The sequence below is a fragment of the Cyprinodon tularosa genome, unplaced genomic scaffold (genome assembly GCF_016077235.1).
Source record: "Cyprinodon tularosa strain WSP-4 unplaced genomic scaffold, ASM1607723v1 ctg917, whole genome shotgun sequence".
In the NCBI taxonomy this organism is placed as follows: Eukaryota; Metazoa; Chordata; class Actinopteri; order Cyprinodontiformes; family Cyprinodontidae; genus Cyprinodon; species Cyprinodon tularosa.
Genome location: NW_024039693.1, coordinates 240798 through 267338, shown reverse-complemented (window position 1 = coordinate 267338; position 26541 = coordinate 240798). Strand labels below are relative to the sequence as shown.

General features: G+C 37.9%; 1 protein-coding gene across 1 annotated transcript; it reads right to left on the bottom strand.

The window, feature by feature from the left end:
- Positions 1-300: 300 nt before the first annotated feature.
- On the bottom strand, positions 301-26306 carry LOC119776175 (aminopeptidase N-like). The gene is made up of 20 exons (XM_038274456.1): positions 25446-26306; positions 24437-24579; positions 24216-24355; positions 23441-23561; positions 22150-22304; positions 21888-22001; positions 21009-21152; positions 20113-20178; positions 18033-18098; positions 17791-17936; positions 12585-12664; positions 11403-11536; positions 9023-9078; positions 8384-8531; positions 8107-8195; positions 7510-7620; positions 5559-5726; positions 4973-5113; positions 2980-3043; positions 301-699 (listed from the first exon to the last, which is right to left on the bottom strand). Exons 1-20 carry the CDS (start codon positions 26180-26182, stop codon positions 556-558), a joined length of 2967 nt encoding a protein of 988 aa, XP_038130384.1. The 5' UTR covers positions 26183-26306; the 3' UTR covers positions 301-555.
- Positions 26307-26541: the final 235 nt, after the last annotated feature.

The following is a 26541-nucleotide window of genomic DNA, read 5'->3' as shown; positions in this document are numbered from 1 at the left end:
GATGATTTTTTATTTTTTTTTATTTATTAAAAGCAACAATTTCAGCAAAATGAAAATGTTAGCAGTGATTGGATACTTTGATTGGAACATATATAACACACAAACAGACTTTCAGATGTGGATGTTTGTGTTTTAAAACCAGCTGCAGGAAAACTCTGGTTGATTGCATAGTTTTTAGATTAGGACAGTTACATGATTATTAAAAACAATCATTTTGATCCCTGATAAAGCAGCAACACACAAAAACAAAAAACCAGGACATCCTCACCAAACAGTGTTGTTCGAGCAGCAGATGCAAAGTTCAGAGAAGCGATACATATTTATATTTTTACTGTTTTCATTGAATACACAATAAATAACATTCGTTACTATTTACACAAACAACGGCATGCCTCTCACTGACTGTCCTACATGGACGCGGGTTTCATTTGATTAACTATCACCTGTTGAATTTTTGAATCCTTAAACTTGATCTGTAGTTTCCTTCACTTTAAAGTTGCCTGAAAACCGGCTGCGCCGCTGATCCCATCGGCTACAAAACATGGAAATCTTTGTTTATTCTGGATGGGCTGTTTCTTTCTCGAACCACTCCAGGATGATGTTTTTGTTCTCCTTCACCCATTGGATGTTGACTTTGGTTTGCTCGATGGCCTGATCAATGTGTCTGTCGTAGCCTCCCACTTCCTTGAATCTTTCCAGCTGCGGAAAAAAAAACGGGATCATTACATGAAGGAATACTTAAAATTTTTAATTCATTAAAGAGCTTTACTTTTTATAAGATTTCTGGTCCTTTCAGTTTGGATAGGTCAAATATATTTGCATCTTATATATAACTATATTTAACTTTAATTATATTTATTGTATCTATATTTAACAATTATGAACTCTGTCAGACTTATTAGTTATATATATTCAAATGAATCGAAAAGCTGAAAGTAAATAATTTAATTAACAGCTGAATGTTTTCAACTGCTCTGATCAAAACTATTAGCAATATAGGATGCAATTCAACAAACCAAGACAGAAATCTATGAGTTTAAAGGAATAGTACACCCAAAACATGATTAGCCTTCATTTTCTACTCCCCCCCATGCTGAACAACACTCTGGAGTACTTTTTTGATATCTCAAATGCATCTGGAGATCTGGGAGGCTTCTTGCTGTCTGCTGACATTCAAATAATGGAGGTCTATGGCGCCCGAGGCAGAAAGGTCCATAAAAGTCCACAAAAAACGTGTCAATATTCCTCCATACTGCTCGTCCAATGTATTCCAAGTGTCCTGAGTGGGTAGCGTCCAGAATTTACTCGAAACGAAGTCATTTAGAATGTTTTTAGAGCATAAACAGTAGTGTATAGGATTTCCTGAAAGCGCGTTCACGAGTCTACGGAAACCGCGGCAGACCAAACCAGACGAAAGTGCGCATTCAACGTCTGCTCTGCCGATAATGCAAGCGTAGAAGAAGAAATTTGCTGTTTACCTGTGCAAAGAAAGAAACAACGAAAGAAAAATGTCTGAGGACTTCAGTGTTGAGGAAGAGCATGAGTTCTTTGCCGAGCTGAATGCGCTGGTTTGGTCTGCCGGCTTCCGTAACGTCGTGAGCGCGCTTTTAGGAAATCCTATACACTACTGTTTATGCTCTAAAAACATTCTAAATGACTTCGTTTCGAGTAAATTCTGGACGCTACCCACTCAGGACACTTGGAATACATTGGACGAGCAGTATGGAGGAATATTGACACGTTTTTTGTGAACTTTTATGGACCTTTCTGCCTCGGGCGCCATAGACCTCCATTATTTGAATGTCAGCAGACAGCAAGAAGCCTCCCAGATCTCCAGATGCATTTGAGATATCAAAAAAGTACTCCAGAGTGTTGTTCAGCATGGGGGGGAGTAGAAAATGAAGGCTAATCATGTTTTGGGTGTACTATTCCTTTAAAGCTAAATAAATAAATATGAAATACAAAAAAGTTAAAAAGATTTAATTAAAAAAAATATATATTTCAAAATAAGACGTGGAAATATTTGAGATAACTACGAAATGATGAAAGTGTAAAAAAAAAAAAAGTACAATGAAATAATGTTATGAATATCCTATTGGACCTTTTTAGGTGTTATGAATAAGAAAAAGATAAAACTGTAGAGATGGAAAAGAGTTGGAAGTATAAAAGTTAATTTTATTTTAACTTTCTTTGGGATTAATAAAGTATTTACTAATTTAATTGAACTGAATGAATAATGCAAAGACATTTTTAAAATAAATAATAAATGACTGGTTTATTAATTTTTATTTATATCTAAAAATGTGCTTCATAAATGTTAAAAAAAGATATTTTTAAACAGAGCAACCTTGTAAATCTAAAAAAAATAAAGAGGTGCTGCTGCCCTGCTGACCTTTTCCAGGTCTTTGCCCTCTCTTGTAACCCAACTTCCTGTCTGAATACTTTCAAAATAACATAATAAAGACCAATAGAGTCTAAAACATACTCTTAAACTGAATTCATATGGTAAAGGTGTAAAATAAAATAAATACATAATAATAAAATATATTATAGAAGAAGCTAAAAGAAAATAACAAAGAGTTGGAAGTTTTTATCTAATTTCTCTAACATGAAGCGAAAACTACTTTAAGCTTCTTTAAAAAGTTGCAACCTCAGCAAATCCAGGTTTCGACCAATAGACAGTTTATATAACCTTTTTTTTAAATAAAAGGAAACAATACGGACCTTTGAAACATGAAGATTATCAATACAAATGTGATGAAACATCCAGATAAACATAAACTTAATGGCTCTTATTTAATTGAGGGTCAAAGGGTGAAAAAAATTAATTCTCATTACAAAGACGGGCCACGATGGGACACATTCCTGTTCGATACGGTATCAGGGTGTTTCAGGTTACTCATCTGGTGCAAACGGATCATCAAAAAAAAAACAGATTAGATTTATTTCTAACTTCCAGATAAAACGTGAGCCGGTTACCTGCTGCAGCTCAAACTGTGTGGAGAACCTGCGGGTCACTCTCTCAATAAGTCGAGGTGCATTCCTGTAAAATATCAGAAACAGCTTTTAACAGAAGCAAAGAAGCTGAAGGAGCAAATAATCAAGCAGAGTGGAGGCTCAATTATTTACTTTTTTATTGACTTAAGATAAACAACAAGTCCTGGATTATTAAATGAAGGCTAATATCTTGTGCGTATTTATAGTTAGATACCAGCTTTGTTAGCTTCCTGGTAACAGCATAAACAGTGGATACTTTATGGTGAGGAGCTAACGATAAGCACAGATTACACTTCAGGACCTTTGTCCTTGAAGAGGCAGCAGTGGTTTGCTGTAAACCACTGTACGTAAATTCTGCAGCTTTATGACTCCTCTTTTACGAGGTTTATTGAATTGTCACGAAGCCTCTGTAAACTACACCTCCCTGGATGAGTTGGAGGAGCTCTGAAGTTTATTTCCTCTTGGCTCAGATCCTCTGCTGCAGTGGAGATGAGAACCAAGATGCACATTGGTGGGTAAACACTGTTAGAGCAACTAGTTTCTTGGTGGTCCGGCACTACTTTATATATACTAACACTTAAAAGAAAACAAAGCTGATAATATATGTTTAGTTCATCATTTTCCCCCTACTCTTCTTTTTCTTTTAAATGATTTGAAAATAAATCCTCACAATAATGAAAACCAAACTCACCCCAAGGCAAAATAAAAAGAACATACAAAAATAAGCAGACAAGTAAAAAACAGAAATATTTCTTTATCTAGAGACAAAACAGGATTTAACTGCATAGCCTCAGTTTATTGGAACCATTTGGTAGATGAAGAGCAAGCAGGACTTTAAAGATGCAGTTTTAGATCTTTGTTGTATTTGATTTTTCCCATACAGTCTAAGTTTTGTAAGTAACAACATTTATTTCCAGCATTGATTTGATAGATTCAAGTTTAAAACTAAACAGAGAATATTAGAAAAAGTGACAGGATACTGCTATTGGACACTGCTGCTAAACGGGCTTTAGATAATGCACTTTTATACTGGTAACAGAAAAGATCCTTTTGACTTTAGAATAAATAAAAAAGAGAGAAAGCAGTGACATTCCTGGTCTGGAAACCATTATGCATATACAGGTGAACTAGACTGGCTACTTGAGCAGGTAGCCAGACTAATAAATGACTACTGTAGACTACATCAGTGTTAGTCACAGTATTTACCTTAGAGGATAAATGCTTTGCTTGATAAATAATATGGTATTTTAGAAATAGAGATATTAGATGTGCTTCTGTTTATAAAGTAAATAGATTTTTAGTGTCAGTAGCTTGATAGCATGTTATTTTTTTCTTTTTAAGGTCACCTTCAGAATGCGCTACATAAAGCCCTATGCATGTTCAAAGGCCATTTTATGTCACCAAGCTGAAACTAAATGATTTTTAAATAACTTTAGAAACAGATAAAGCTAAATATACTAAAAAAATAAATAAATAAATAATAAAACTTTATTGGACAATTTGATCATTAAACCTTTAAAAATGAGAAAACTATATCTAATGATACCATCTAAGTTATTTGTTTGAATATCTTTACAACCTAACCCAAGCAAATGGCTATATTATCCTGTGTAGATTGATAATAATAGATTGTAAGAAACTGTCCAACTTTAAAAAGTAATTTTTTTATTGGTTTGCAAATTAAATAACTGTAAACAGTTTTGTTTTAGTTTCTTACTAAAGTGATCTGTTTAAACCAGAGATTTTCCTGCTATTATGTTACTGTGTGGCGGATGTGTACACAAAGTAAACCCCGGTTATATTCTTTATATCATTTTAGTTATCCAGGGTTTATATTGAATATGTAACTTTTAATGATGAGCTAATTTTTTATTAACAAAGCTTCTTTTTTCAACAGTTTAGTTTCAGCCATTTATTTTGTGTAGTTATTCATAAAACGAGCCATTCAGACACTCACATCCCGGCATCAACCTACCCCTGACTGAAATAATTCCAGTGGGCTCTCATGAAGTCCCAGGCCAGCGCTTGTCCCCCTGCGTTTTGCGCTATGTCAATAATGATGGAGGTGGCTTCCATCAGACGTATCTTGTCAGGGTCCAAAGTGTAATCCAAGTATCTGTAAGATAATTCAATACAATTCAATTCAGTTTATTTATATAGCGCCAAATTCACAACACATGTCATCTCAAGGCACTTTACAGTTCAACCAGATCATACAGTGAAATTGATACAAAGTTTTCTATGAAAGGAAACCAGCTGATTGCATCGACTCATTGACTCTTCAGCAATCCCTCACACTAAGCATGCTTGTTGCGACAGTGGAGAGGAAAAACTCCCTTTAACAGGAAGAAACCTCCATCAGAACCAGGCTCAGTGTGAGCGGCCATCTGCTGAGGCCCACTGGGGTTCAAGGGGACAGAAGCAGACATAGAAAATGAAGCATAGATACAAAAAGACAAGGAAGGTCCTGACTCAATGTACGCTTAACAGTAACTGGTATGACTAGGATTCACTGGAATACGAGCGGATCTGTTATGAGAGTAGCTCTGAATTGACATCACCTGCTGAGAAGCCAGGTCTGCTTGGTGCAGGAAAGAGCTCTTCTCAGCTGCTCTCTCTCTGAGCTGTCAAAGGAATCCTGAAACTTCTCAAAGGCAAACTCCCACTCTTTCTTCCCACCGGCAGCTACAGCTTTGCAGTAGATAGTGGAGCGCAGATTGGGGTGGATGCTGAATAATAAAGGCAGAAAAACACTTTAGTTCTCTGATTGAAAAACCCTTGTTTAAGTAGAACTATTACTCTCAAAAAACCTCTTCCACAGACATGCAGGACATTTTATTATACTGATACTGTTATGAAGAATGTTTAAAATACTTAAAGCCAAGGTAAGCCTAATACATTTTGTCACGGCGTGGTCCTTTTTTCTTTAATTAGACTTTTTTTTGAGGATTTTGAGATAAAGCCACCTGCCTGAAACCAGGCCAATCTGCCACCCGACTGTGTGTTTACTGTCAAGCTCTTCTTTTAAAAATGAAATGCATCTGCTAAACTCTCAGGTTTGCCGAACAGTGTAGAATACCCATTAAATCTTTAAAAACACTATTCCAGTTATGTTTTTAAACTTAAAAATAATCCTATATTTGAAAAAATCTGTTTCTGCTCAGCTTAAAATGTTTTTTTATTTTCCCATTTATTTTTGTGTATCAAAAATAATATCTAAAGGTAAGAAATCACAGCGATCCTCCATTTTATATAGAGTGTCCTTCCTGGGATAAAGGCTGTAAAAGCAGGTACCCTGCTGCACACTTTGAACTACTGTCTTCTTATTTTTTTCCATATTTAAGGATGCCAGCGCTCAGTGAGTGACAGCAAGTAGTCAAATTTAGTGACAGTTTAATAGTTAAAGGCCAGTAAATATTCTTCTTTCCCAACAGACCGTCTGCATAGTTTGGATTATTCAATTATGTTATTGACATGTATGTGACACTTTTGTAAATTCAGCATTAACAGAACATATGTAACAGAGCATAAAACTTTATATCTTCATTTAGCAAACCAAAAGTAAATAGAACTAACAGCACATTAAAATAATGAAAAACATCAGCAGGAAAGCAGCCACAGCAAAGCTAAGGATCAGCTATTCTTTTGTATGCTGCTATAGGCTTAGACTGCTGGAGGACATAGGGACCCCTTTTTCATCATTCTGCTTCATTCTATCTCTATTCTCCCACTCTGCAGAATCTGTTAGTTCAATCTCTAACGTTCTGCTCTCTCTGCTTTTTCTCATAGTAGCTTCATCTGGTCTGTTCCTGTTTGGCTGTGACTCCATCCTGGAGAGAAATATCAGCTGTGCTGCTGCCATCAACACCTTTGTTTCTAGATGTTGGAGCTCAGCCTGTTATTCACTGTAGTCCTGTTTCTCTGACTGTGACCAACTTAATGTGCCCCTTTCATCCTCTGAACGCAGAGGAGTTTTATTTTTTTTCCCTTATTCTTCACAAAAACATTACATGCACTTACAAGCAGCTGTGGGCAAATACTGCCACACAGACATACCCTGCTTTCGTTATCAGTACTTCCCCACAATTGCAAGTAATGCCCAAAATATCATGCAACGGTGGGCTGATACACAACCACATCTCAAGCCTGTATACTACAACACATGCAATGATAGTTAAAGCTGCACCTGGAAACATTTCAAATAACAATTAACTGGAAAATTTAACAAAAAGATCTTGCAGTTTCTTTTTATTTATATCTTAAATTCAATAATATGAATGTTATTATATATCAGGGATCTTAAATAGATTTGAAACCCAGCGTGGTGCAGCTTTAGAAATAACAACAATGCTGCAACAACCAGACACACAAAAAGTGAGCAGACAACACCTACCTTTGCTAAACGAAGGCAGGAGAGAGAAAAGCTACAGAACGCAAGAGAAGCTATTACAGTTACTGCTTTGAAATTTCAGAAAACAGAGGTGCAGAAATGATGCTCAACCCAAACCTTACTTGTTGGTGCCGTTGACGTCCATCCATTCGGCAAACTTCTCTTTAGCCATCTCTATGCAGTCTGGGAGTCCAGTGGAACAGGCTGTCTCTATAGCGGTGATCTGCATGTGCCTTTAAATAAAGGAAAGAACCCAGTGATTGAGACTGATACAGTTAAATACTTCTCAGCATCAGCATAAGTAAAAAAAATAAAAATAAAAAGGAAAAGTCAACAATTTTAATAACACCTTGTATAAATTCCTGAAGGACTTTTTAAGGTTTTGTTTTCAGCATAGGACACCAAACCTTTAATCAGGAGAACTGGCTTAGATTAAAATGCAGATCATGGTAGAAAGCAGAAAAAAAACAAGAATTATCTAAGCTTCCAAAGGAGGAAATAAACTCCCTGACCAGACATGGTTTGCATATTTATTCTGTCAGATTTGATAGATGGATGCCAATGCAATCTGTGCCAAAGTACCTAGTACAAAAAGTGTCTGGATGTGACTATTATACTACTCTACAAACAGTCACGTCTGTTTATGATTAACCTTGAAACAGTTCCTCTACTTTAATCAGGTAGTTTCCCAGCTCCGGATCCAGTGAAATAAAGCTTACTGTGAGGAGTGATCCTCGGGGATGGTGGAATTATCTGTGTGGTTTTTGAAGTGGTTGTAAAGCTCCTCTACTTGATGCCGCAGGTAGATCTGAAGGAAGGAACAGAGAGATTGACATAAGCTGTTTTAGGTGATAACATGTCCTAACATTTGTTTAATGTTGTAGATCAGGTTAGAGGAGAGCAAACTTATTTCAACGTATTAAATGCACTTAAACTCATATAGTAAAGTAAGATAGTGTTCCATAATATTAATTGACAATATTTTTTGGCATTTACCTGCATGGGTCCATAAACCTCAGAGCGATCAAACATGAGGACAAAGTACTCCAGATTCCTGACCGCTGACTCCCATGGGAGGAAAGCTTTCTCCTTACGGAGGAACCGGGTCAAGTTCAGAGGCAGAGTCACATTCACCAGCTTTGCTCTGAGGAAAACAGATTGATAGAGGCAGCTTTAAAAACCCTACTTTCTTTTGAATTAATGCGTCCACACTAGATGGGGGACAACAGGGGCCAGTGTCCCTATAGAAATGGTTGTGGCCTCTATTTTGGCCTCTGTACTGACAATATAATAAAAACGAAAACAATTTATGGTGCTGATATGCGCTGTACAGGAACCAGAACGGATTGACCTGTTGGACCAATTTCAGGTTTTAGAGTTTTAATTGAACAACTTTGCAGTAAAACTATTGAAGTAAAATTTTTATATATTTTTACTTTAATAATTTCAATATCAAAGCGTTGCAGTGAAATCACGGATTTCATCTTCTTGTTTGGAGGGTCTAAAAAACTACCCTTTAGAGCAGAGGTAGATCTTTGACTATTTGAGTTGAGTTTTGTTTATTTTATTATTGATTTTTTTCAAGAACCGCCACTGGTGACAACATTTGAAATAATAGTGTCAAAAATTCAGTACCTGGCCAAATTGAATGCATCATCAATGAGCTGCCCTCTGTTCATCAGTGGGATGAGCTGAAAAAGAGACATTTATTACTATTACAGAATGACCCATATATATCCCTTCATAGGACACTTTATACAGCGATAAAGTTTTATTGCACTATTGTTCTTTTGCTGCAAAATGATAACAGACATGAAAGAAGCAATTTTTTTTGTTGTTGTGACATAATAGAGCATTTATGCTGATAAAGGCACTTAACATTTTTCACTTTTTAAACTTGGCTCATTAATCTTTCAACTTTACTTTTTATTATTTCAATTAGCGTTTTAACTTTTTAATTTAACTTTTACCCTTTTTTCTTAACTTGTTAAAAAACTTGTTAACTTTTTTTCCAACTTAATTTACAGTAGGTAAAGAATGATACAAGGGCTCATCTAATGGATGAAATGCCAAAATAATATACAGCCTGGTAGCAGTATCTTTACTGAATGGCTGGATACAAATCTTGTGATTCTAGATTTTAGACTCCATTTGTAAGGCGGTATGCCAGTGTATTCATATATATGTATATATATGAATACACTGGCATACAGCTTTACAAATGGAGTCGCCCCAGTCAGGCAGAACCTAGAATCATATATATGATATAAATCTTTTAGCTCTCTAAATCTACAGTGCAGGTAAAAGCAGAAGTTTGCCAGGGGAGCAGTTCACCATAGCTGGCTTTATTTGCTGAGCTGTGAGACCTTTTTAATTTGAACCCCAAATTTTGATAAATTAAATACAACAAATTAAAAATAGTTACATCCTTTAGATGCATTAATCCAATTTCTGATTAATAGCAACAGCAATATTCACAGTATTAGAAGAGATATCCCATGTTTAGCCATTCAGTTTTAGGAGATGTCATCTTCTCTCTGCAGCTTTTGTTAAACATGTAGGGCTATATTCATGAAAATTTCTGGGAATTCTTCCTAAAGATGAGTAGCAGAGATCAGACACTGATGTAGGAGAGGATGATGTGGCTTGCAGGTTTAATGTCTGGATCGGATGGGGACTCTGTATGGGCTGATCAAGCACTTATCCATGTGTGTTTTTACAGTAGAGTTTGTCCTGTTCACTCGTGGACAGTCATATGAACAGGAAGGATCTATCTACAAACTGTTCTAACAAAGTTGGAAGCAAAAAAGTGTCTAAAATATCTTGATACACTGAAGCATTAAGAGTTCCTTTAAAATGAAAGCTTACTGACAGAGACCAAGTCCTGCAAACACAGACCCACAACATAATATTATCCTCACCCCAGTCCTCACAAGGTCCTACAAGTACTGTTGTGATGGATGTTGTCAAACCCAGTTTATAAGATTAACAGGCAGAGAGGCTCTGTTATTGCTTGAGAAAACATCCCATCAAGGAGGTGGCAGCCGGCCAAGGCTGATCCGTTCTCTTTCAGATGTTCATAGTCGTAATATTCATGCAAAGTTAAAGTCAAGAAGTCTAAAACTGACTTTTTCTTCCTAGTTTTCATCCGAAAGGTTTAAAACACACAAATATTTAAAGTAAAGTATAAGTAAAGATGAAAAATGTGTTTAGAGATCTATTATTTAGTGGCAAGAGTTGGTCATCTGTCGGAGAAACTATAAAACTTCCATATAATATATTACTGCAGAGAAAATTCCTTTAATCTTCTCTTATTGTTCTGAGTTTTTTATAGGGTCTTTTTCCAACAAAACATTTGGGTATTTAAGGTTGATTTCATGTGGGTTATTTAACAATTAAACATCTTTTATGCTTCTTAAGAAAACTGGTATCATCTATGGTTAAGGTAATTAAAATAAAGGAAGTTCTAGTTGGGGAATTTCAGGTGTTATTTTTTTCTGTGGCTTCCTTGAAGGACTTTATCCTGATATCATTTAACCAATCCATAAACATGCTCCTATTAACAAAATCCTGATAAGAAAGGCTAGATTTAGACTAAAGTGTGTTCTGTGGTTTCATAACCCTCAAAGCCTTAGCTGATGGCTGGCTTTATGGTCGTCTGGGAAATCTTCTCTTTGGGATTTGAGTTGGAGTAAAAACTGGGGATTAAGTAGTTCCTTAGACCAAAATCGATCTTTTGTTTCACCTTGTAGAAATAATAAGGCTTTTTTTTAAGATGTAAATTCCGTTTTTAGCATGAAGGTGCTGTTAAGGCCGCTGATAAAAGTTAATTCAGATCCTCTTTGCCGATCAAATTTCTGCCCAGGTAATTATTTATCATCTATGGATTCCTTTGATAATGAATCCACAGCTTGTCACATGACCTTAAAAGACGATCATGCATTTTTTTTCCTGGTCTGATAGCAGATTTCAGTTAACAGAAACTTGAAAACATTGGCTTCAGTTGCTAACTCACATCTGGCTTTGTTTCCAGTTGACCCATCAGGCGCTTCCAATTCTCCAGGTTGTAGTTGACTCTGTAGTATCCCGTACAGTTGATGTTAGCCAGGAACCATTCTCCTTTCTTAGCAATGAAACTTTCCGTCTTCACTGTATTGAAGATAAATATTCATTCATCCAGATTCAACTTTGAAGAAAAAATCCCTACTTTGTGCATAAACAATGAGTTAATCCATGATTAACTGGCTTGTTGAGCCATTTTAAGATTACATATGACAGTATTTTCTGTCTGATTAATATTCTACCTGTCTAACATTATTCCTTTTACTGGACTTAAGACTCAATGTGTCCTAGGTGCAATACAAACTTAAATGATCAGATCCTGTGCTTGACCGTTGAGTTGAGACATTTTGCAGAAGGGATGAAGAGGAAGCGCCATCCCAGTCTGACAGTCCAGGTGAACTGTCCCCGAACGCGATGTGATGTTAAAGAGGCATGCCAGCCATGACAGCCCAACAACGTCCAGAGATTGGAGGTACTCAGGGTAGATCTTTTCCACTCCCAAAGCCTTTCCTTATGGGTTTTTTTGATCAACTCGCTAACTTCTACCTGCATCCACCCCCAAACCCCTAGGCTCTTCTTCCGTAAAGGAAGTGTCCAGCCAAGTTGAGGAGATGCTTAAAGTGTTCTTTCCACCATCAGATAATGTAATCATTCAAGGTCAGCAGCTGCCCACATCCACTAAAAAGTGCTAGCCAAGCACTGCTTCCCCCCTCTGGGCCTTCTGGTACCTGCTTGTTGTACGAGGAGTCCCTCAAGCCAACCAACCAATCAATTAGACTCCTTCCTCAGCTTAACAGCATTGCTGCAGCCCAATCCTCTTTGCATCGGTCCCACATGGTTCCCCCTGCAAATGGTTGGAAGACTGGGGAATAGCCTTGTGTCAGTCCTTTGGGCTTTGCTCGCCAGGGTCCTGCGAGGAGGAGCCCAACCACCAGGCCAACCCCAGGCCTGGCTCCAGGGTGAGTTCATGGCTCTTCCTTACAGGTTGATGTGGTTCTTTTTTTTTTACTGCAACTGTATGATTTTATAATAATTCTGAAGGTATCCATAGTGTGGGCTCAACCAAAGTTTATAGGAAGTACAAAATTGGAGAATTTTGAGAAAGGAGTTTGAGTTATGTGTTCTTGCTTGTTACCTGGTCCTTTTTCCTCCAGCAAGATGGAATTGGGTTTAGAGATATTTGTCATGTATCTGATCGGGATGTACCACTGTTGGCTAAAAGGGGAAAAAGAGTTGTATGTTAAAAATGTGGCCAAAGTGCAAAAAAAATCTGCTTTACAATGTGGAGAATCTATTCAACAGTTTGGTGCATGTGCTGAGGCCCACAAGCAAGAGTCTTGCTACATCCAGAGTGTTCTGGATGTAGATGAATCAATTTAAGATCAGGTCACAGTTTGTGAAATCTTCTGTGCATTTCCACAGCTGTTTCTTTCAGCTAAAAGAAAGAAAACATTCACCCAGGGCCAAAGGTATACTCCGCTGTAATCAGCAGCAGACATTTCGAAAAGGCCTGACAGAAAGATAAAAAACATGTCGGCCTGCAGGGAATTACCTTCTGTGTTTCAAAAACTAAACCAAACAGAAGAAATTCTGTGATCATAACTTGGCAAATAAGTTTTTTTCAAGAAAAGCTGAGAAAGAAAAAAGCTCAGAAGGAAAATCTCTACGGGCATTTTATGTAAAACAGGGTGTATCAAATTTCTTGTAACTTTTGAAAACTGAAAAATCAAAAAACAACACAATTGCATCTAATAAAGTTGGTTTAGAGCAGGTGATAAGTCACCCAGTAGAGGAATAATTCCATTAACCTGTCCAGTGTTACTCTTTACTAGAGCATGTGGTTTTACATAATTTTAAATATCTATATCCTTAAGATCAGAGATGGCAAAAGTACTGACTTTCCGTACTTGAGTGAAAGTACAGATACTTGTGTTAAAAAATACTCTGGTAAAAGTGGAAGTACTGATTAAACTTCTTTACTCAAGTAAAAGTAACAAAGTACAGGCTTGTAAATTTACTTAAAGTATAAAAGTAAAAGTAGAAACCACTTTTTTCATGCCGTTGCCTACATTTTAAATGGATGTCTGCCAATAGGACTAGATCTCCGTTGTGTTCATTTTCAATCATCTCGTCGTCCATGCTACTATGCTAACGCCACCAAGCTGCAATGATTTGCCGCCAATGAATACCGCCGAATCTGTCGATTCATCTTGTAGTGCTGCGTCAAATGCAACGTAGATTCCCATCCAATTAGATTGAATTTGGTATTGATGACGTGAAAAATAATAACGGTAACTCCACTGAAATGATTCAAAACTAAAGTAACGAGACAATTTTTTAAAATGTAAGGAGTAGAAAGTACAGATATTTGTGTAAAAATGTAAGGAGTAGAAGTAAAAAGTCGCCATAAAAATAAGTAGTAAAGTAAAGTAAAAATATCAGAAAAATCTACTTGAGTACAGTAACGAAGTATTTGTACTTCGTTACTTCCCGTCTCTGCTTAAGATTAATAACATATCTCTAAAACATCTGAAAGAGACAGCGTATTTTAACTTCAGCAAGTATCTTTCATCAGATTAAAAAGCCATTCATGTTGTATTCTTGTAATAATGAAAAAACTACATAGCTTTTCATTCTCTCTAAAATTACCAATCCACATTGTTAAAGCTACAGTGTGTAACTTTTAGCAACATCTAGCGGTCAGACTGCAGACTGCAGCAACATGAACATCTCCCCCCCATCGCTTCTACCCCCCAACAGTACGGCGAGCGTTACGGGACAAAATGTCTTCCACGACGTCCGCATCACCTACCTTCTCAAGTGATGAGGTTTGTTTACATAGATAATTTTACAGATAGTATTTCATTAGTCTGTGTAGGTGACAACTGGTGCAACAACGGAACCATCATAGACAGCCACTGTTGTCCGGACCTCGAGTACATGATTGTTAGGTGCCGGCCTTTTTTCCTCCCGAGAGAGCTGACCGTAGTTATTGTCACGGCTGTTTACATCCCACCCGACGCCGATGTAAGCACGGCACTCTCTCTCCTGCTGAACGCAGTGAGCGAACAACAACGAGCTCACCCCGACGGCTTTCACATCATAGCGGGGGATTTTAATAAGGCCAACCTAAAGTCTGTACTACCAAATTTCCATCAGCACGTGAAATGTGCCACGCGAGGCGAGAACACCTTGGACCACGTCTACACCAGCATGAGGCATGCTTACAGAGCAGTCCCCCTCCCCCATCTGGGAAAATCGGACCATCTGTCCCTACTGCTCTTTCCGGCCTATACCCCCCTCAGACGCAGAATCAGGCCCACCGTAAGGACCATCACCACCTGGCCTGAAGATGCACTTCACAAACTCAAAGACTGCTTTCAACGGACAAACTGGGACTATCCGGGTCTTCCCCAACCAGAAGCCCTGGATGACCAGCCAGGTCCGCTCCCTTCTTAGAGCCCGTGACGCCGCCTTCAGGTCAGGAGACAGAGCTCTGTATAGTGCTGCCAGAGCTGAGCTGAAGAGAGGGGTCAAAGAGGCTAAAGCAGACCACAGACAACGGCTGGAGTCCCACCTGTCCAGTAACAATATCCGTAAGGTGTGGCAGGGCATCCAGGAGATCACCAACTTCAGGGGCAGCGTCATTCAAACTGAAAACAGGGCGCACAGCTGTCAGAGGAGCTAAACAACTTCTTTGCTCGGTTTGGAGAATCCCAGCGGCCCTCCCCTGTCCCTGCCCTGTCCCCTCCCCCACCCAGCGCTGACACCCCCCCACTCACTGTCCAGGAGCTCAACGTCAGGAAGGTGCTCCTTGCAGTGAACCCCAGGAAGGCCGCAGGCCCAGACGGAGTCCCTGGCAGGGTGCTAAAAGCATGCGCGGGCGAGCTCGCCCCCACCTTCACCAGGCTCTTCAACCTGTCCTTGGCCCAAGCCACCGTTCTGTCCCGCCTGAAAACCTCCACCATCATCCCGGTGCCGAAGACGTCTGCCATCACCAGCCTGAATGATTACCGCCCAGTGGCCCTCACTCCGGTAATCATGAAGTGCTTTGAGAAGCTGGTTCTTCAGCACATCAAGGACTGTCTCCCCCCACACCTGGACCCCCAACAGTTTGCATACCGGGCCAACCGTTCCACAGAGGACGCTGTTGCCGTGGCTCTCCACTCTGCTGTGAACCACCTGGAGCAGCAGCAGAGCTACGTCCGGATGCTCTTTGTGGATTACAGCTCGGCCTTTAACACCATTCTCCCGGACAGACTCATCATCCAACTGGGCTGCCTTGGACTCCCCCCTCTCACATGTGCCTGGATTAACAACTTCCTGACCGACCGACCCCAGGCTGTGAGACTTGGCCCCCACCTCTCCTCCACCCGCACGCTGAGCATCGGCTCCCCACAGGGCTGTGTGCTGAGCCCCCTCCTCTTCTGCCTCTACACCCACGATTGTAGACCGATCCACAACCACAACCGGATCATCAAGTACGCCGAGGATACCGCTGTGGTCGGTCTCATCTCCAGGGGCGACGAGGCCGCCTACAGAGAGGAGGTCCTGAAGCTGGCTGATTGGTGCTCAGAGAACAATCTGACTCTGAACACCAAGAAAACCAACGAGCTCATCATAGACTTCAGGAGGCACAGCCCTGAGCCAGCTCCCCTCTTCATCAACGGCGAGCAGGTGGAGAGGGTTCACAGCGTCAAATACCTCGGCGTCCACATCTCTGACCGCATCACCTGGTCAGAGAACATCACCACCATCATCAAGAAGGCCCGGCAAAGGTTACACTTCCTGAGAATCCTCAGAAGGTATAACCTCAACTCCGATCTGCTGCTGGCCTTCTACCGCTCCTCCATCGAGAGCTTGCTGACCTACTGCATCATAGTATGGTTCGGCAGCTCCACTGCTGCCGACAGGGAGAGGCTGCAGAGGGTGATAAAGGCAGCGCAGAGGATTATTGGTCGCCCTCTCCCCTCCCTGGCAGACATTTACTCCACCCGGTGCCTCAGCAGAGCCAGGGCCATCTCCAAGGACAGCTCCCACCCTGTTTGACCTGTTGCCCTCTGGAAGGCGCTACAGGTAAATGAGGATCAGGACAAACAGACTCAAGAACAGTTTCTTCCCCCAAGCCATTGCCCCCCCTCAACTCCGACCTGCACTGTCGGTCACTTTACACCTGTTTTGCACTATCCCCCCCCCCCCACAATCTGTGCCAGTACTGTTTACATTTCCTTTTCACTGTTTACATTTCCTTGTAATATATTTATATATTTTTTTAACTGTTTACATTTCCTTTTCCTTTTAATATATTTATATATTTTTAATTTTATTTTTATTTTTATTTCACAGTAGCTGATATGGAAGTCCCAAATCTCATTGTATCCGTTGCAGAATATAATGACAATAAAGGCTTTTTGACTTTTGACTTTGTATAGATTTCATGTAGATGTCAGATAATAAATATACCCGTTATTTTTTCTACATCGTTGTGACGTTTTGGCGATCTCGCAATCGCTAGTTTGTTGGCTCTGCGCTGCCGTAGCGCAAAGATGTCTGCCTCCATGGCTGCGAGACCCGCTCCTATGTAATTATAAATAACGAATTCTAAGGCAACGCAAATATTAAGGTTAAGAGGCTGAGCTCGTAGATGATGATAAATAACATAGTTATGTATAATATATTACATTTCTGACTGTATATCCCTGTAATTATTACACACTGTAGCTTTATTAGGTACAATGCATAACTGGACTTTATTTGTTCCAAGCAAAAAATATCAAATTAAAACTTAAATGGACATTTTGCAGTAGAGAATTGATATCGACAGGTTTAATATTTATTCATTCTTCAGGCATTACTTGACAAGGGAGGTGGTGGAGGACAAAAAGCATAGTTGCAAAAGTCTGTATTATACAAGCCTTAGGCCTTGTGTGAAGTCAGCACAGAGTGATCATCAGTGAGGTATACACAGATTTAATACTCTTCCTCTATGGTTTGCTGAATCTGAAAAGTCTCGCCTGCAGCCTCTTTTGCTCCAGGCTCCTAAACAACTGGTTATTATTATAGCAGTGTATTTTGTTTGTATCACGTTTCACTTTGTATCTCTAAACCTTAGTGTAGATGCGATATCTGAGTCAACATTATTGTGGTGTAATAAAAAAAAACCTTAAATTACATTTAAATATTTGCTAAAACATATATAAATTCACCGAGAACATTTTATACAATTTATTAAAATTAAAAGCACTATCAGCTTAAATGCTTACTGTTAATTTGGTTTCTATATAATAAGACTTTGACTTCATTCTAAGTTTACTAGTAAAGGGACAGCAAGCAGCACATACTTGGATACAGCAGAGCTGTTGTACAGGAAATGCTTCTGGTAGATTTCTCCATCAGTGGTGTTGATGGTGAGGACAGGATAGCCGATTTGAGTTGTCCAACTTTCCATGAACTTAGATGGGGGCATCGAGTTCCTAATTGCATAGGCCTGCAGAAATGAAAACAAGACAATGATATTTCCATTTGTTTGTATCTGATGCGACTAATGAATCACTTATTTATTTGAAAGTCACAAGGTCTTTACCTCATCCATCACCTTCCATAGATCACCCTGTACTACATTACCTCCTTTGTGGTTTTCAAGGTATTTCTACATGAGAAAAAGAAAACGTAGTAAATAGAGACAGGAGTTAAAGCATACATCAACAGTAGCAGCCATTCAGCCCTTCCCAGTCAAATGCCAGCCGAATGGCCGCCCACTTCCACCTTTTCACTGAATTACAGGGTCTGACCATCAGAAGGCGCCACTCTTTAGATCTTAATGTCCAGAAATCATGACAGAAAGAATATTTTAGTACAAATATTGATGTTTAAAAATGAACTGTAGGGAACCAGCCAAGGGCCCATGAAGGAAAGTTGCTTGCTTACTTGTTTCCCCCTTATAACCATATGAAATAAAACTGAGCTGATTTTTAGTCATTCTTTGTATAGAATATACTTATAGATGACACTGGTTAACTTTCACTGTATAAAAATACACTTAGGCTTTTTATTCTTACTGCATGATTTTACAATATTTCTAAATTCCTGAGAAGAATCATACAAATGAAATGAAGTGAAACAAAGTAAAACTAAAACAAAACTAAAAAGTCAAAGCTACAACCTTTTTAACAAGAGACTAATTTTTAAGAAATATTACATAAAAAGAACATCTGTATGGAAGGTTAAAGGGAAAGAAATACAAATACAAGAAAAACTTTAAATATAAAAAGAAATACCGTAGATAAATATACCATTAAAGAAGCATTAAACAGTTAAAAGTTTTTTGTATTCATTTAACACATAATTAATTAAATGTATTTATTTTTACAGAAAATGTAAAAATAAGTTAATTTACTTTAAAAATTTTGGCAGAAAAAAAACACATTTACATTAACAATTCATCATTCTCGTCTATATTTTTTAAATGTATTTCATGCTGTATGTGCAGCAGACTCGTCTTGAGATTATTTAAACCGTCAGCTTCACAATTCAAATTCAGTGGGCTGGACATGTTTCACTTTCACGGAGACCCTGCCTTCTGATTGACTGCTTCTAACTGAGCAAGACAAGACAATTTATTCCCAGTCTTTTTTTACTCAAACATGTGTTGAATTACCAATCATGTGGCGTTTGAGCAAATACAGCCTCCATATCCCTAGTTTAGTCTTTAAAAGTCTGTGTTAGTCAATGGGAGGGGCAAACATTGAAACTGTCTGTAGCCATGTTTACATAAATATAAGTAATCAGAATAAAAGGCTAGTTAGACTCAAATCTGTCATGTGAACAGGTCAGTTGGAATAATTTGATGAGATTCAACATTATTGCAATGTGCTTTTCAGAATCAAGCTATTCTGAATGAAGCAAGCTGACTAAATTAAGTGATTTGCCAATGGAATGAGTATTTTTTCCTCTTAGAATAAAATAATTAGATAATCTGCACTTGAAATAAGACAATGTGTTTTTTGTTCTTCTTCAATTGTCTTGCTCCATTGGCAAAGTGTCTCACTTACCTCCTCAGGAAAAATGAACTATACTTAGATTTTAATGTTTTGCAGTATATTCCATAGATTTAAGGTGGAGTTAGCTTTCAGCTTAGCTGCTGATCAAGGCTACAAGGTGTTTTCTCTTCTACCAGAGTTTTAATGTTCTTAGCTTTTTTAGAGTTTTAGCCTACAAAAATATTTTAAGAACTTCAATCTACCCAAAGCCGTTTAATATGTGACACCAATCATGACTGACGGCCTGGGAGACTGTCACTGGAAGCTTTACATTTGTTTTTCCTTTTGTTTAATCAAACAGAACATGCACACACACTACTCCACCTGTTAGTGATATTTTCACACCCATCAAAGCACCAAATTAGAGATCTACTTTGCTCTGGTTTCCTTCCACACCCTTGATATGATTTATCTGAGTGTGGTGAACTAAAGAATGTGTGATGGGCATTCCTGCAGTGAGCAGAAGCCTTTTAAATGTAACTCTGAACAGACACTGTTATGATGTAGGGATCAGAGGACACTTTTAAATCCTGGTGTATATGTGGACGACTCCGTCTGAGGTATTTACAAGGATTGCAACAACATTACTGTGTAATTAAGTGGGAATCAAAATCATTGTCTTACTTTGACTCCCTTGTCAAAAATACTTTCTACCATGTGGTCCGCCAGCATTCTCAGCACCATGGCTCCCTGCAGAGGAAAAACAAAGTAGATCCCATTATAAACAGAAAGAAAACATTACAGAAATAGAAACAAGGATAATCTGATGGAAACCTTTCCAAGAAAATGTTTGATCAACATAACATAAAAATAAAGTAATTAAAAAGATACATTTTGACAAGAAATTCTTACGGTCTTTTGTTTTCTTTTGAAAACAAATGAAAAATCTATGCTTAATTAAACTCATCAAATTTCGAACCACCAAAAATAGACTTGATTCTAACTAAGTGAAAGGCAGAACTATTTTTTGCTACTGTATTATTCAGAATGTGTCTGAAGTTCTTTAAAGCTTTAGGAGTGGTGGCCTAGTGGTTAGGGCATAGAACTTGGAATCCTGAGGTTGTGAGTTTGAAACCCACTCCCACAGACTGTCACTCTGGCTCCCTGAGCAAAAGACCCTGAATACCAACACTGCTCACCGGGCACCGAAAATGATGCCGGTGAGCAGTGCACTGAAAATGCACTGAACTTGTGACAGTGTAATGACATTAAAAAATGCTGGAAAAAAGTAAATTAATCCGATTTGGCACGAGCCAGTTAATGTTAGCTTTTTTAATGTTACCTCTAATAGGTTTAAAGGTATAATATGAAAACTAACATGAAAATTATTTTCTGACGATTTAAAGTGGTTATATTTAAAAAAGTGCTGATATCTGAGTTTTTCTTATGCTTTTTAGAGCATAAGAAAAACTCAGGCAGCAGACTGACAGAAGGCTTCTACAATTATAGCAAACAAAAAAACACATAGAAAGGGTTAATTGTTTTAATGAATATGTGTGTTTCTTTTTTTTTTACTTTACCTTGCAGTAACTTATAGCATCGAACATCCCAAGGATTTCACTAGTTCGCTCGACTTGCTCTGACGGTACACTGAGGGGATGGGATGTCTGCAGAGCATCATCCTCAAATGCTTTGTGGAGATCATTCATTATTGATATCTCTTTCTGTAAAATACGAAACACTATTAAAGGACACCTGAAAAGTGCAGAGGTATGCATTTAATTACTGCGGCAAAAAATTGCTGAACGAAACATTTTGATGACCCACTTTTATAACATCAAAGCTAAACCTGGTCAATTTTATCAGCCTCTAAACCTTTAAGAGGATGCATCTCAAGAACAGAACGGCAGCTTAAAGAGATAAAAATTGTAATAGTGTCAGAAATAAAAACTCTGACATGCTTTTAGTATAATTTTTGCTTCATCCTAATTTCAGGAGAGGATTCTTACTATAAATCTGACTTTTAAAGCTTTAAAAATATTTGAGGTGGCCAAGACCAGACTAAACTTATTTTCGCTCAGAAACCTTTTGGATGTGAATGGTTTTTTAAAAAAGGAGCAAAACGAAACCACATATCCTCAGATTACATGTCAGGGTGGCATAGCAGATAAGAGCAGCCCAATAGCATTCTGGTGTTGTGGATTTTCTCAATATTAGACTAGTTTTATATCATAAAACCTGCTAAAAGATTTTAAGTTCAAATAAAAATGAAAAAACACTTCCTATAGCCAATGTGATGCAAGTTTCTTATGTACTAAGTTAAAATCCAGTCACAGAAATTCTCAACAAAGGTAAAAAAAAAAAAAAAAAGAAACAGAAGAGGATTTTTTCTCCTTTAAATGTAAATTGGTTGAACTAATTCTGACGTAGGAGCTATTAGGAATCAAACCTTAACTTACTATTTGAAATGATGGCTCAACTTGGTCCACTGCAAGGTAGGACATATAGGTGGCAAACCCTTCATTCAGCCAGGTTTCATTCCACCATTTCATCGTCACCGAATTTCCAAACCACTGTTAAGAAAAAAGCATCAATTGACTTTAAGATAGTTTTCAGACTTATTTTTCTCCATTATTAACCTGCCAGTAGATAAGGCCTGGAGAGTTTTGAATCATATCTGAGTCATTCCAGGAAGCAGGAGACAGATTTTTCCCCTCTTACCTGGTGTGCCAACTCATGAGCTATAATTTCAGCGATTGCTTCCTTTTGCAACAATGAGGAGACTCCTTCCACATAGAGCAGAGCGGGTTCCTGATACGTAATCAGACCCCAGTTCTCCATTGCTGCAAAATTCAAGTCTGGCAGAGCAATTTGATCTATTGAAAAAAAAAAAAAGAAATTATGGCAAAATTATGAAGTTGGACTACAAACAGGTGTTTTTGGTTTGATGTGTCATTCAAGTTAGGTAAATTTATTGTGATTTTTCAAACCAGTTTGTCACAGAAATAGCGCCTTTTATATCATAAATTTAAAATGGCAGAATGGCCAAAGTAAAAAAAATTGTTTTAAAGCTGTTATTGGCTTATACAGTTAAAATGCCGATAATAATGTGCATATATTTATAAAAAAAATACTCTCTCACCCACCCTTAAGTTATTCCAGGTGAGGTGGGGGGCTTTTTAATCTCAAGCTCAGATTATCTGCTAGAAGCCTGGGAGCTTCAATGTCCCTAGAACAAATTTCTTCTGGATTTAGATTTTCTAAGAGGGCACTCAGTGGTCCCTGAGCCCTTCATATTTCCCGTTTCCATATGTATACATGCACATTGATCATTTTTTTATAATTTATGCAAATATAAATATTAAAATGTAGATGAAAATGACCAAATTTTTATTGTTTTTTTCAAAGATCAGTACATCATTTCAGAATATTCTTATTGCTTATCTTCTTAAGACTATTCAAATACACTGAACTATGTGTTTTTATACATGTAGCTGTATTGATAAGGTTTGCTGCACAGAAAAGTAAATAGTTTAGTATTCAGCAAGGTATGATTGATAAAAATGTGCTGGAAGGTTATTGAGCCTGTCAAAAATAATCTTAATGAATGAAGTAAAGGCCACCTTCCTAAGATGGTGGCCCCACGACTTGACAGCACCATTAGGCAATAGGGCCAATGAAGTGTCTACCCTTTATAAATGTCTATGGTTTTAATCAATCCGTCTTTTTATCACATTTACGTAGTAAAAACATTTTTTTATCCACAGTTTTAAATAAACTGTAGGGGAGAAAGGAGTGGGAGATTAACAGACTGATTGATGGAGATCAGTTATACTAAGCTGTTTTGATTTGACCTCCAAACCTTTTTTAGCAGTTAAGTTAACTACAATTTGGTGAGTTATTCCTTTTAAAATAATAATACAAAAAATGAATGATTTAAAAAAAATAAACAAAAATAATAAGTTTTTGAAGTTTGGCAACCAAAGTATACATTTGGGTGCTGACGTCTTACCAAGTTTACTCAATTCATAATCCTGACCCAAATGCTTTTCGTAGAATTCCAGGATCTTAGCAGTAATTCCGACGGCATAATTAGCATGGCCTGCGTCAATAGCTTCGGGACGGGCGTAGGTCTGCATGAGGAAAACTTAATTTACCAAGACATCCTCTGATTACATGAAACAAGACTTTACAAAGAACCCAACCAGGCATAACATAATGACCACCCTTCTAATCCTAAATTAGTCTCTCGTTTATTGCCAAAGAAGCCATGACCCACAGAGGGATGGGACCCAAAAGCCTTCTGAAGGTTTACTCCAGTATCTGGGACCAAAAGGCTGGTAACAGATCTGATACATTGAGGGAAATAAGTATTTGAACACCCTGCTGTTTTGCAAGTTCTGTCTCTTAGAAATCATGGAGGAAATCCAGAAATCACATAGTATGATTTTTTAACTATTTATTTTAATGTCCAGTTCATTAAGCAGATACTTGATTGGACTGATAACTAAAAATGCTTGGTCATCTAACCATCAGAATTAATCAACCTTGCCAAACAAGCATAAGTATCCTTAGAGCTTCCCGTTTTTTTATGCTCCCATCACATGACCTTGGTCCAGATGTTATGTATGATGTTATCAAAGGATTTTGGATGTGAAAATTAAAATGTGCTCAACATCCACTTTTCTAGGTAAACTACTTTAACCAATTATTAAAGAGGGACAATTATTTAAGAAACCAAATTCCAGAGAAATAAATATTCTCTAAACCTAGAAGCACAAACTTACTTTAATATCCACACGGTCATGAGGTACACTGACAGATTTGTTAAACTCTGAGACTGTGAAGGCAAATAAATAGCTCGACATCTTTGGTGTGTCCTCAAAAAGGGTCTCTTTCCAGCCATCATCTCTAATTATAGAGGGAGCTGTAACAGAAAATATACAGAATATCATCAGCCACTTTTTCAAACCATAACATAAGGATTGTATCATCTATATAGTTCTACTTTTTCTTGCTGCGTTTGCCAGAGCATTTGTGCCAAGTCTATGGATGACTTTCAACTGAAAAACAGCCTTCATGTCTGGTTCATCGAAACATGGAAATATTTGTCTTGCTCCTGTTGGTTCCAGATCTGTGGCTGCAAGAAATCTATGAACAAAAAATATGACCAAGCTGTGTTAAAATCAGCAGGTACACACATACAAAAAGAGAAACAAACAGAGATGCATTTTGCATCATACTGAAATACTTGGCTGAAGTCTAAAAAACCCAATCAGACCAAGTTTCAAACCAGGAAAACATGACAAAATATTCCAACTTTTTATACACAGATTTAGGACTATTGTGTTTTTTTTATTGACATTAAATAAAAATATAACATATGTAGAATAAAATAAGAACATGCACTGATATTTTAAGGTTAGTTAGTTTTGAGATGTCCTAAAACATAAGTCAATTGTCAAATTTCTCTGACCACTATATTTTTCTAATGATTCCACCTTGATATAATTTGATTTTTTTTTCTGCCATTTTAAAGCTATTCAGTTACATTTTAGGGATAAAAAGATTAGGTAGAAGCAGACTGAAGCGCTTTCAACAGTAGTTCAAGTTATATTTAACATCAACTTTGAATAAAGTGTTAAAACATAATTAGTCGCATTCATCATTTTAACACAAAAAATATTTTTAAAACTAAATTCCTATTGAGATTAATATATTTTCTGTAGTAATGTGAAGTTTGGATAAAAAATACAGTCTTTTTAGCAAAATTTTAGTGTATAGTAAACTGAATGTCTCAATCTAGCCTTTAACTGGTTTACTCTCTTGAAAATCTCTCTTTTGTTAATGTTAAAAGTTTAAATCAATTCAAGAAAACATTTTATTGTTGAACTCTTAAAATATTTTTTTCTTTGTGTCTCCCTTGTTTCTCATTCTACCTCCTCCTGTTCTGTCCATATAGTTTATCAGTCAGAAAAGTCTAAAAGGTGTCATACAGATTGTTTAAGAGTACTTACCTTTCCTCTATGGTTACATTTTCAGCCTTGGTATTAAATTCAGCATATCTGCTTACATAAAATGCATCAAGATATTCAGATAATTCTCCCTCAAATTCCAGGGATAAACTGTAGCTCCCATCAGTAATAAATAATTCTTCCGTTTTAATCTCCAAGAAGTCAGAACCATCTTTCTCGTTGTTGGTGATGTTCGCCTCCATCGACGTATTTGTGTCTTTGTTAAATACACAAGGAGAGGAAACATTTAGTCCAAGGCTGTGGAGGATGACCGATGATGTATTTTGTTGACACTTGAAGTGCACAGTGGAGTTTCCACGGAAGAGCAGCGTCTGGTTTGGGGTCATTACGTTCACCTCTTCCACGATTCTGGTGTAGAGGTCAACCTGGATGGTGATCTCGTACCTTTCAGGAATCAGGTACCTTGGTAGACGCCAACTCGGCGGCGGCGGTGCCATTGTAGTTGGTACTATTGTTGGAGGCGGTGTCATTTTCATATCATCTGTCTGAACCTTAAAAACGATTATCATGGAGATCATCCCACCGATGGCAGAAATCGTCAGGATGGCTAAGGCGATGGCGAAGCCAATGGACAAGCTGGATTTTCGTGGCATTTTGGAAGCTTCTTCTGACCCGTCCTGAAGGTTCCTTTGCTTGACAGCTGGAGACGAGTCTCTGAGCAGGTCGACCTGCAAACTAGGCCAACTGATCTGAAGGCATTGACATAACCCCTTTCTCATAAACAGGGCTTGGCCTTAGAAATTATAGGTGTGCGATGGATTAAGCATTAACCTGGGCACTGCCAAAGGAGCAAAGAGTAAGTGTTGGAGTGTGAAGAGGGCGATGTTCATTGTAGATAGTCAAGCAGTTCTCTCTCTCTCTCTCTCTCTCTCTCTCTCTCTCTCTCTCTCTCTCTCTCTCTCTCTCTCTCACACACATCTGGAGGCGGTCACTTGGTTCTTCCCACTAATGCATGGGTTAGGTAAACCTCAGGGAAGGCTGCAGTTTCCTAACCATCACACTTTCCTTGCTTTTTCCTATTTTTAAGTGCAACATGAAAAGCAAAAAATAAACATCACCAAATTAAAAAACAAAACAA

Bases quoted from the DNA above. Each gene is read 5' to 3' on its own strand.
- LOC119776175 (XM_038274456.1), bottom strand. From the start codon at position 26,182: ATGAGAAAGGGGTTATGTCAATGCCTTCAGATCAGTTGGCCTAGTTTG. The intron at 8,196-8,383 runs GTAAATGCCAAA...TCCTTCCTTCAG, and splicing joins AGGTTTATGGACCCATGCAG to ATCTACCTGCGGCATCAAGT. The intron at 700-2,979 runs GTAACCGGCTCA...TTTTTTCCGCAG, and splicing joins CACAGTTTGAGCTGCAGCAG to CTGGAAAGATTCAAGGAAGT.